This window comes from Anomalospiza imberbis, chromosome 9 (genome assembly GCF_031753505.1).
Source record: "Anomalospiza imberbis isolate Cuckoo-Finch-1a 21T00152 chromosome 9, ASM3175350v1, whole genome shotgun sequence".
Classification (NCBI taxonomy): Eukaryota; Metazoa; Chordata; class Aves; order Passeriformes; family Viduidae; genus Anomalospiza; species Anomalospiza imberbis.
Genome location: NC_089689.1, coordinates 21,317,036 through 21,328,677, shown reverse-complemented (window position 1 = coordinate 21,328,677; position 11,642 = coordinate 21,317,036). Strand labels below are relative to the sequence as shown.

General features: G+C 55.9%; 2 protein-coding genes across 6 annotated transcripts in view; both read left to right on the top strand.

Moving 5' to 3' along the window:
- ERI3 (ERI1 exoribonuclease family member 3) overlaps positions 1–11,322 on the top strand; it is a 135,124-nt gene extending 123,802 nt beyond the window's left edge. For all 5 annotated transcript variants that reach the window (XM_068199144.1, XM_068199141.1, XM_068199143.1 and 2 more), the window contains exon 8: positions 4,694–11,322. In XM_068199144.1, coding sequence (XP_068055245.1) covers positions 4,694–4,776 — 83 coding nt within the window. In that variant the 3' untranslated portion in view covers positions 4,777–11,322. The remainder of the gene's footprint in view (positions 1–4,693) is intronic.
- Positions 1–11,642, top strand: part of KIF2C (kinesin family member 2C) — a 425,302-nt gene that overhangs the window by 399,475 nt on the left and 14,185 nt on the right. The window lies entirely within an intron of this gene.

Below are 11,642 nucleotides of genomic sequence, written 5' to 3'. Positions count from 1 at the left end.
CAGGGAGCTGTTATACAAAGGCAGCAGTGATATTATTCATTAACAGTAATCTGCCATTAGAACATTGACAAATGGCCCCTCGGCGCCTGAGCATCAGTTCTGGTACAGCCCATAAAGCATGGGGACAGTTTAAATATGGACCTGCTCAGCTCGGGCCGGGGGTGATCTGTCTTACCGGCCACAGCACAGGTGCAGTGGGGTTGCCTCCAAATGAGCATGTTTGGGGGGGTCCTGCAGTCCCTGACCACCCACAGCCCACCGGGGCAGCTGCTGGGATGGAAAAGCTCTCTCCTTGCTCCGGAAGCGTCTCGGCCCAGCGCACGGCAGTTGCAGCAGCGCTCAGCCCCCCTGAGCCCCCCGTGGTGGACGTGTCTGTGTGGTTTGATCCTGTGGGAGAGGTGGGAGAAATGCTGGCAGGGCAGCACACATAGCCCCTACCCTTCTCCCCAGTGCCTGGGCTGGGTGTGGAGGTGATGCTCTCCTGGAGTAAGCATTGCTGCTCCTGGCAGCCCGATCCAGCAGCGCAGACTCCTACTGATGGAATCCTTGAGCTCGTGCTGGGTTCACAGCAGTGCTGCCGTGCAGTGGCTGGTGGGAGGGCACACACCAGGCAGTCAGCCCAGTGCCATGGGCTGGGGGTTTTCTGCCTCCATCTCGGCAGAGGAGTGCAATGGGAATGTCTGTGCCCCTCCAAGAACAAGACAGCCAGTGATGCTGAACGACCACAAACTCCAGCCTAAACTTAGGAGAGTGTCCTGCTGCTCCATGTGTGTGCGTGTGTCACTGTCCTTGGCTGTCATTGCAGCGAGAGCTTGGCAGGACATGGAGAGGGCTGAAATGAGGGTGTCAGCCCAGTGTGGTGTCATAGTGGGTAATGCTGAAACACACGGGGCAGGAGGGTTAAAACCTGGTGGGCTAAGCCAGCCAGGGTGATGGAGGCTGGGGTGTCACATTACCCCACACTGCACTGGCAGCTGCACTAAAGGAGAGTCCCAGAGGTAACCAGCCCCGGCACGCAGCACCTCAGGGCAAGCTCAGCCCCAGCCATCCTGGGCCACTGCACGGGGACATGGGGCGATGCTCGGAAGCAGCATAGCAAGGTGAGGGGCAGGGAGGCAGGGCAGAGCCACTGCTCTGTTTGCATGATAACCCCAGGCTCACCCCTTTCACACACACCGCACAACACCCCTAAATCAATTGCATCTTATTATTACAATATCAATATACAATATTCCTACAATAACACCATTGATTTTCTACTCAGAGGCTGCACCTAAGTCTGTTTTAAAGAGGAGGGAGTTAATAGTGCCCTCATTAAAAATCTATAGATTACCCCCCACCCCAAAAAAAAGAAAAAGCAGTTTATATTCATTAGGGCTATTGAATATAAAGTAATATGTTTGTGTAGGACATTGGAGTAATGTGATAATCCGTCCGCATATCAGGGAGAAATCCACTTAGCAACCCTGTCAGCTTGACAAGAAAAATGTGCCCATAAAGTCGGGAATACATTGAGGGAGTGAGCGGGAGGAGAGCGGGGGCGCATGTACGTGTGTGCGCCTGTGCAGAGCCATGCTGCCCGTCAGCGTGGGACCACCTTCACCCCATCACCCTGCTCAGCCTTGGGACACAGGTGGGCACCCCTCAGGCCCCTGGAGGTGTCTGGGGCTGGGACACGCCAAGTGTGCCAGGATGGGGATCAAGCTGGGGGCTCCACAACCTGCCAGCCTCCCCGGCCCCAGGTAGGGTCACCAGATGGGACAGGTTGGTGGGTGCCAGCCTGGGTGCTGAGGCAGCACCGCCACAGCCATGTGCCCCCCAGGGAGAGCTGGGCTGGGTGGGGGCTACAGGATGGGCAGGACTGCCTGTGCCCTCCTGCCAGCCTCGGACTCTGCTTGTCCCCTGCCCCGTGGTCACCTTTGCGATGGATTAAGCACTGAAAAGCAGCAGAGCAATCCCGGTCGCGCTCTCTTAGGCTGTCAATTGCCATTTTTGTAATAGAAATTCCTTTCACAAGGTAACGACGGCCAGATTTAGAGGATTTCATATTGTTAATAATTCCCCAAACAGCCATCTGACTGTGTTGTTTTAAAAGCCGCTTAGTTTTTTGCTTTGGAGTTTATGAAAATCTCCCACTCTAATATCCCGAGAGCCAGCCTATAATTGTGTTATTAAATCAATCGGAGCGGATTACATTGTAAAATCAATAGATGGCTGTAATTGCATATTAGAAAGTTGTTCTGCTGTTGTTGATTTTTTTTTACATGGATAATTATAATAAGCGTGTTTACCTTAGCGCTGATTTGGAATGAGTCTCACTAAATGATGTATGACGAGCTTGGCACGCTCACTGCCAGGGGCCGTGGCATCATTTGGGACAGCAAGGACAGCACTGGTGGCATGGGCATGTGGGTGGCATTGACCTAACGGGGTCCCACCAGTTTTGCAGGGTGGCAGCTCAGAGTTCAGGGTGTCTCCCAGCGCTGGCACCTGGCAACAGAGCACACTGGGGTTTTGGGGTGGCAAATGATGGGGCGCAGGAAGCAGACAGGGCTCACAGACAGTGTCCCCAGGGACCAGCTTGGGAGTCCCAGGAAGTGCCATGGGGTCTCGCTGCCTTTCTGGCAGCTGCCCAGATCTCTGTGCAGTTCCCCCTCACCAATATGGAGCAACTGTCAAGTCGCAGTGCCCACTCCAGCTCAGGGCAATGCTGCAGGCTTTTAGGTTGCCAGTGGGACACCTGGGGCTGTGCTTTCCCATCCAAACTGCTCACTTGCCACCCACCTGCCACAGCTCCAGGATTTGCTTTGCTGTTTCTTTTTGGGGGTACCGGGCCACAGCTGGCTGGGTGGGGGTACTTTGGCCACAGACAGTTGCACTCCTCTTACCTCTGTTTCAAGCCACTGTTACCCTGTTAGATCCCACTGGCAGCTGGCTCCAAGGGCTGAGGGTTTTCCAAGGGGCTCAGTTGTCTGGGGAGTGAGATGGAGCAGGTGATCCTAAGGACAGTGAGGGGATTGCTTGAGTGGGAACAAGTGACAGCAGCAGGAGCTGGCATTGTGGCTTGGCTGGGCAGGACACCTGTCACCTCCAGGGGCCTTATGCAGCCATCAGTGTCACCTGGGGCAGCAGAGAGGACAAAGGCACAGAGAGATGGGCTCACCTCTGCCCCCACGCCAGCCAGTGGGCTGGGGACCCCCCTCCTTTTTTGGGGTGTCCTCATGCCCAGCTGCTGTCCCTGTCTGGCACATGAGTGACAGGAAGGGGTGCCACGAGAGGGTCTTGGGGGACACGCCAGAGGCTCGTGGCACTGATGGGGATGTTACCTCTTTCACTTCCAGCCATCAGCTGGGAGGGTCCCTGGCAGCTCATGACAGCCCCTTGGGGAGCTGCACATGGGGAAAATCCTGAACCTCCAGCAGACACTGGGGAACAGGCAATGGCTTTGCCAGCGGGTCACTGGGCACAGCAGGGATGGGCAGTGCTGCTGGTCTGGCAGGGAGCATCCAGGAGGCCGGGCAGCCCCATCCCTGCAGGCAGATGCCTGGCAGCAGGACAGCGCTGCCCGGCTGCGGGGGGCCTCAATCCGGCACGCGGCACTGTCAGCAGGCAGCCTGCTGTCTCCTAGACAGTGAAATATGGCCACAATTAGCCCGGATACAGTTCAATTATGATAAACAGCATTTGCACCCTTTAAGCTGTGATTAAAAGGCCTCCTCCCGTTGATAGAGAGACCTAATTTCACATTATTATCGCTGTAGCTTGATTATAAAGCACTCCTTGGATTTACAGTTGGGAGATGGATGTGGAGGCTTCTTTATCATTTACACATCAGTAATGATGCAGCCTTCCCTCCACCACAACATCCATCCAGCAGCAGCGGGGAGAGGGGGGCCTTGCCTGCACCCCCCTCTCGGGGCACCCTCTTCCCGTGTCAGCCAGGCCCCGCTGCCACACGCAAGTGGGCAAAGTCACCCTTACGGTAACAGCTTGATAAATGGGCGGGCGGTAATGAAATGGAGACATCAAGGCGTGGGGCGAGGAAGAAAGAGAGGTAATCGGAACGAGTGGAGCTGTCCCGAAACGGAGGGGAGCGGGAAGAAGGATCGCCTCTGCGCCGTGTGCTGTCAAGGGAGAAATTACACATTTACTCTTGCTTTTTCTTAAGGAGACGGCCCTCATAGATCAAAACATGGATTTACAAGCCAATTTTCAACATGAAATATAGACACTAGGAATCAATTTAAGCCCAGCTTCTATTTTAGCAAACGGTGCCTGAGTTTAGTCCCAGGTAAATAACACCAGAGCCTTCCCCTTTCCCATCTTGCTGCTCTGCCACAGCCCAGCACCAGGAGTGGCTGTGGCTTGCCATCCCAGCCACCTGCCGCTTGTCAAACTCTGGTTGGTGAGCATAGGGAGGCGCCACGGGCTGGCTCTGGTGGGGACATGGATGACCCCCGACCTTCATGTCCAGGGCATGGATCCATCTCAGCTCAGCACTGGGTTATACTGGGATGCAGGTGGCCAGTGCTGGGACTGGGAACTCTGCAATCACACCACATCACTGCAAGGTCCTTGGGACAGAGTACCTGGACTGGTGAGGACACAGGCCCAGCATGAGATTTGGAACTTGCTCCAGCACCTCTTGTTTGGATCATGCCTCTAACCCAGTATCTCTGTGCTTTCTCCTTAGATGACTGCAAGAACATTGCCAACATCATGAAGACACTGGCCCATAGAGGCTTCATCTTCAAGCAGACCTCTAAACCTTTTTGATCCCCGAGGCAAGCCAGGCAAGGGCTGCATGCGCCCGGTGCCGGCGAGGCGGGGAGGATGGGCTCCAGCATTAAAAAAAAAAAAATCCGGCAACTGAGGCCAGAGGAACCGACACAAAAAAAATCTCAATTTCAGCTGTTAACTCCAGTAGAGGTTGTATATATGGGAAGGCAAATCTGTGTAGACCTGATGTGACTCCCTCTCTGGGCTGCTCCGGACATTATGCCATGCTAGCGGACAGCCGCGTAGGGCGCTTGCACCACATTTTAGACTTGTAGTTCGTTTTTTTCTTTGGCTCCTGATTTCCGTCCCTCCCTCCACATCCCACCCTGTCCTCCCTCTCCCACCCCGTAGCCAGAGCATCCCCCATCTCCACCCTGGCATGGGCCATACCCACCTTCCCTTCTTCTTTCTCTTCTCTGGTTTTATGTTTTCAGGCCTCGACGGCTGCTGCAGCGATGCCGATGTGTGCCTGCACTCAGGCAGCACTCACGGAGGCTCAGTGTCGAGACGGCCCCTCGCCCTCCCTGCCAGCTCCCCCCGCCTCTCCCCTGAGCGCCTTTTCCCCTTTTTGAGTCAACACTAACCCCTCTCTGACTCCTGTATGTGACAAACGCGATCCGTCTCTTTATGTTCAAGGTGAAGTGCCTGTATTCTCCGCTGCAGAGCCCCTGGCAGCCCCACCGTGGGCTGCAGGGTCCCGGAGGGCTCCCTTCAGTGAGGCAGGGGCCCAGCGGACAGGCGGGCGGCAGGAGGGAGGTGACAGTGTCCGCATGGAGCCCCGTCCCATCCCCGTTCCGTCTGCTCGTGCCTCTTGTGGGGCTGGGTGGGATGCCCAGCCCTGCCTTGTCCCTGCCGATCAATTCCAGCTCCATGGGGGACAGGCCCGCCACAGCACCGTGTCCGTGTCCGGTGGTGGACGTGCCAGCGCGCGCTGGCCCCCGGCCCACAGGTACCTGAGGAGGGGAGCTGCAAATTGCCCTGGGCCCCTGAGCGTGCTCCCCACCGACCTCCCTCGGTTCCGAGCTGAGGCTCAGCCCCCCACGTGCTGTGCCCCTCACAGGTCCCCGCGGACGCTCAGCAGCAGCTGGCTTGTTGCCTGAGAGAGTTGCCGAGCACATCCCCTCCGGCTGGGTGGGCTCCCGGCTGGCCAGGGTGGTTGGGGGGAGCCGTGGGGCGGGCTGAGGGCACACGTCCTCTCAGTGTCACCCAGCCCCAGGGCCCTGCTGAATGGAGCCCTCGTCCGGGCACTGACCTGCAGGGAGGCTGCAGCCCCAGGCCCGTGCATGCATGGCCTGGAGCGAAGCCGGTGACGGCAGCCAGAAGGGCAATACAGGCACTGAACTTGGCGGTACATGACTGCATGGTGTGTGGTGTTCCAGTTAAACCAACCGATAATGCAACCCCAGCATTTTCATTGTCTAGTTATTCCAATCCTTGCTGTAAATGTGCCACATGAATAAAGTTTGGGGGTAAAGGAGCCCGGGCTGTGCCCATGCATGTGCAAGTTTGTATGGGGGCAGAGGGAGGGGAGTGCCACCTGGTATGTGGGAGTAGAGTGCTCCCTGGGGTATGGCACATCCATGCTCCTCATAGAAGGGTTCTGGCTGTGAAAGGGCGGACAAGGTTCCCTGCTGCTGGGAGCACTGCCCCACTCTCCAGCATGGGCACTGTGGGTGGGCACCAGCCCCACCACCACCTCTGGGTTTGCCTGTGCCCAAAGGCAGCTCTGCCCTGAGGATCCCACCAGCCCATCACAGCTGGGCCTTATCCATGGGTGCGCCTCCCGCAGTTTTCTGCCCAGGACAGGGTGACAGCCACCACTACCTCCCACTGGCACCTGTCACCCCACCCTGTAGCCTGGCACACTGTACCCACACAGCTGCCACTGCATTTGGAGCACCTTGGCTGCAGAATGGAGCCAGTGTGGCTCTGCTGGGCCCTGGGACACCTGCTCTGCCCCACGAGTGCAACGCTGTGGGGTGCAGGAACCACCACTGCATCCGGGTGCCCAAGGAACCTGCCCTATGCCAGAGTGCCACTGGGTGACAGGGATGCAAGTATCCAGCTAGCACCAAGTGGGCAGCTCCCAGAGGGCAGGGGCAGTCCAGCCCACTTGCTCCATTTAAAGGTCACAGGGGTTTTACCAGTTCCATCTGTGCAGCCCCTGATCAGCTTTATTGACCCTTTTTCGATGGGAGTCGTCTAATTAGTTTTTTATGAAAACTAAGAACTTGGCCTTTGCCCTCTACTCCTGCAGGCGAGAATGCGACTCAGAGGACATTGTCACGGTGGATCGATGATGGAAGGCAGGTGTAGGGGACGCAGGGTGGGCAGGTGGACATCAGCCCAGAGCAGGGCACACAGCCAGGGCCACCAGTGCCCACAGTGGGCAACACATAAACCTAGGCTCCCATTGCAATGCCTCAGCGCTTCCCACCACAGACTGAAGCCTTGGGCAGGGCAGCAGGAGGATGAACTCTACTGACAGTCAGTGCTGGGGACAACACGAGTGTTTCCAGCAGGGGCAGCCCCTTACAAAGGTAAGGCAGCACTTGCAGGTGTTGGGCACGCAAGAGTTACTAGAAGAGAGCAGCTGCACAAGGGCTGGGCAGGTGGGATGCTGGAAGGAGCTCTCCAGCCTGGTGTGGGCAGCACAGGAGCAGCCTGGCTCAGGACATGGTAGCCTCAAAGGCAGCAGGGGCTGCAGCAACTCCAGCTGTCATCTGGTGACTGAGGCAGGTGGGCTCCCAACAGGGTCAGTGGCACCCAGCCTGCCTGCGATGGGGGTGAGACAGCTCCATGCACCAGGGCTAGTGGCCGCAGGGCAGCCATGGGTGGCCCGGGGCAGAGCCTTGCACATCTCTGGGGCAGCTCTCCAGCACCTGCTACAAGTGCCTGGAGGTTGCACTGCTCCAGAGGTCAGACAGGGTCCGGACTATGGCACTGGGCAGGAGATAGCTCCCACTTTTCTCTGGAGCACTGCAGTGTTTGCCCCAACAAGGCTCCTGTCCTGTACCATGGCTGCAAGCAGCTAGCTGTCCCTAGGGGCTCCAGGACAGCCAGCACCTCCTCATCCTCACCCTGCACAGAGTGCTCATGGCTTCTTCACCCTCTTGATGGAGAAGGAGCTGGAGGCCAACTCCCTTCAATTTCTCTGCTCCAAAAGGGAGACAGGAAAGAAAAAAAAAAAAAGAAAAAAACAGTAACAGCAGGTAGAAGCACTTGGTTTGTGGCAAATACATCCACCTGTCTCAGAGCTAGCCCCAGGGCTTCAGCAGCACTGCCAAATGGACTACACTGCCTGGTTGAAGGCAGAGCCAGGTCTTTGCATGACAGGAGGGACAGAGCTCAGAGCTAATCCAGCAGTGACAAAGGGGCGGGATGGCACCCTCACAGGAATGATACCTCCCTGACATGAACGTGGCTTGAGAATGGTCAGGAGGAAGGGAGCTCTGCAAGAACTCGGTGGCCCCAAGAGCCCTGACCAAGCAAGCCAGCATGCACCAAGCCCTAAGGAGTAGGACACTCAGAGGCAGAACAGCTCTGTGCTGTGGACAGCTGTGCCAGGGAGGTTTGACATGGGACAGGGCAGAGCCTGGAAATGCTCCTCTGCCATCCAGACCTGCTGTGATGTGGCCCAGGAGCAGATCAGGAGGCTGACAGAAAACCAGGGCTCCTCAAAAAACCTACCCCTTTTCTGGGCAGTGCACTCCAATACGCCCAAACGAGGCTGGCAAGCTCCGGGGAACTCCCCTTCACAGAGAAGGGCCAGGGATGCACCCAGCCCTAGGAAAGCCAGGGCCATTGCCACCAAGTGGGACATTCCCCAGCCCCAGCACTGCCCTGCAGTGAGACTGTGCCAGGTGCCACACAGACCCTCTGCCCACAGCCATGGCAGGGTCAGCACCCAGAGCTGGGCTCTGCTTGTGTGGTGCCCAGACACGGCACAGCTGCCAGGTACCCGTGTGCTGGCTGCTGCAGGGACACGAGGTGCCCGAGCCCCAGGTCCCCACGGCGCCAGGCACCGCAGGCAGTGGCACAGGCCAGCGCTGCACTGGCACAGTGACTGCAGTCTGGTGCCTGCTGTGCCCAGCCCCACAGCCCTCTCCTGTCCCAAGGCCTGCAGAGCCACTGCCCCAGCCCGCAAGCGTCCAGGGGACCGACAAGGCAGCAGGGACCCGGACGAGGCAGGCCTGCCCATCCCTGCTCCCGGCGGCAGAGCTCATCGTGGGAGGCCCCGCTGCCTCCCCTGGCGGGAAGAGGCCCCCAGCTCCCGCCGGGCAGACGGCAAACAGAGCATGGAATTTGCACGGCTGAAAGTTAAATACAACACACACACGGATTTCGTCAGAGGCCCTGGCACCGCTGCCTTCGTGGGATCCGATTAAGGGGGAAATAAAAGGGCCAGAGAACCCACACAGCAGAGTGAGCAGATGCCCTATAAAAATCAAATACAGGGTAATCAAGGGGACCGAAAGGTACATTTAAAAAAACAAAAACCCACCCTGGAAACAAAGGAGCTGGGCTTTGTGGCTTTCCTGGGAGGGCTGCAGAATTAATGGGGAAGAGCACATGTGTTTGATAATCTTTATATGGCAAAAGACCCATCTTTCAAATATGTCACAAATTCATATTAATCACCTTCCTATTGCCTTCCGTGGCACAGCTATTGCAGTTGCCTCGGGCAAAATTGGGAACTGTCTGGTTAAAAAAAATGTTTTACATTATAATTTACAAGAGCTTACAAGTCTAGTTTCTTTTAATGGAAAGAACGATTAAAAAAAAGAGAAGAATATATATACACCCTGGTATATATACACTATATATATTAAAATATATATATAAAAGACAGATATTGTAACTCCATCTGGAAAGAGAGAATGTTTGATCTTAACAATGTAACTTCTAGCTTTCAAACAGGCTCAGAAAACAAGAAGTCAGCAGGAGTTCAGATAAAGGAAGCTTAAAAGTCAAATAATTCTGACTCTGAACCCGAGACTTCTTAGACTCAAGGTCCTTTCCTTTACCCATTAATGGGCTGACTTGTGAGCTCAGGAACAAAGTGCTGCAATGTGAGGATTTCTGAGAGTCACTCATTACAGATCACTGAGTGGAGTCTGAGTTGCGGAAATCAAAGGATCCAATCTGGAGTAACTGGCTGAACTTCTGCTTGGAACTAATTTGTTCCGAGTTCGGCTCACCTTTCACCTCCCAAAGGCCCCGAGTAAAGTCCCAACCAGGGTCAGCCTCAAACAGCACTGGGGGGATCCCAGCTCAGCTTTAATGGTCAGCGATGGGCACTGCAGTCCCTGGGAGAGCGTGGACAGGTAGCCAGGATAGGAGAAAAGTGGTGGACACAGCAGGGCAGGACAGCACCAGGCTTCCCACTGCCCCACGGGCTCTGAGACAGATGCCTCTCCCAGCCTGGCTAACGCACCCTGCTGACACGTCCCCCTTCCCCACTGCTGGCCAAGACAGCAGACAGCTGCTGACAAAACCAGTATCTTGAAAGTCCCTGGTGTGCCTTTGCCCATTCATTCCAATTCCTGGAAAGGAATCCAAACATGCCAGGCAGCGCTCAGGAGTCAGGACTCCTACTCCTATTCCTGGCTTTGCCACTCACTCCCTCCAACATCTGGAGCAAGATATTTCTCTCCAGGGAAACAAATCTGGCTTCAGGGGAGCAGCTGGTTTGGAGGCTGAACTAATTCATGCTTAATCCAACATGTAGAGTGCCATGGACAGGCAGTGCTAGACAGCACAAAGGGATTCTCCAACTCAGAGGAATTTGAAGGAGGGAGATTAAATGATTCCCCCAAAAGCCCTGGCAGCTCAGTGACAAAGCACACACTTGAACTCGGGAGTTCAAGGCTGGTGTGGCAGGTTTAAACCACTGCAGTAGGACAAGGGCAGGTGTCATGGCCAAGCACCCACAGCTGCAGGAGGCGAGGGAAGGAACGGCCATCAAAAAGCACTGCTGTGCTCTAGAGCTGCTTGCTCCCACCACCAGCCACACTGCTGCCCTGCTGCCAACGCTGTGGGGCAGGAACAAAGCGCTGTGCTTCCACAGGCTGCTTCCTCAGCACCGTGTCCTGGCCCTGCTCTCCCCACCATGGCCTGGGACACCTTGGGGCCATTGCTGTGCAGGGTGGGGACACATGCATGCACCCACTAGCCATCCCCTTTCTCAGTGCTGACCAAGCCCAACAATCTTCCAGAGGCAAATTTCAGCCATGATGCTGGACAAGAGGCACCAGAGCTAGATCTGCCAGCTCTGGGCAGGGCGGGGAGGATCACCAGGACATGACCTCTACTCAGCTCAGCCTGTCTTGGGAAAAGCTGGCTGTGGGCTGCAGGGTGTTGATCTCTCTCTCTCTCTCCCACCACCACATAGCCCAACAACCGTAGAAAGGTTCAGGGCAAGCACACTGCCAGGCCCTGCCTGACTCTCCAAACATATCTGAACCAGGCAGAACATGGTACAGCAGCCCCATTCTCTTCCTCTCCAAAATACCCCTCCAGCTGGGATGTAATTTCCCCCCCGCCTCAAAAGGTAGCAAAAAATGGTCACAGTGTGAATGTGCTTGACCTTTTGTCTTGGACTAATCTAATTGTGTCGTCTTTGTGTAATCAGCCGGTAAAGGTCAGTGCTGTATTTAACATGGGGGCCCTTTAGGTACTGAATTTGCCTTGCAGTGAATTAACTTGATTATATTTCTTTCAAATATGTCAGAGACCAGGTCAGTTTAACCCTCTCTGTGCTGCCTGGGCCCATGCCTTTGTTTCCAATTCCAGGAGGTGGCACCAAGGAACAATGTGGTCAGAAATACACACACGGGCTCCCTCCTCCTACAGGTATGGCC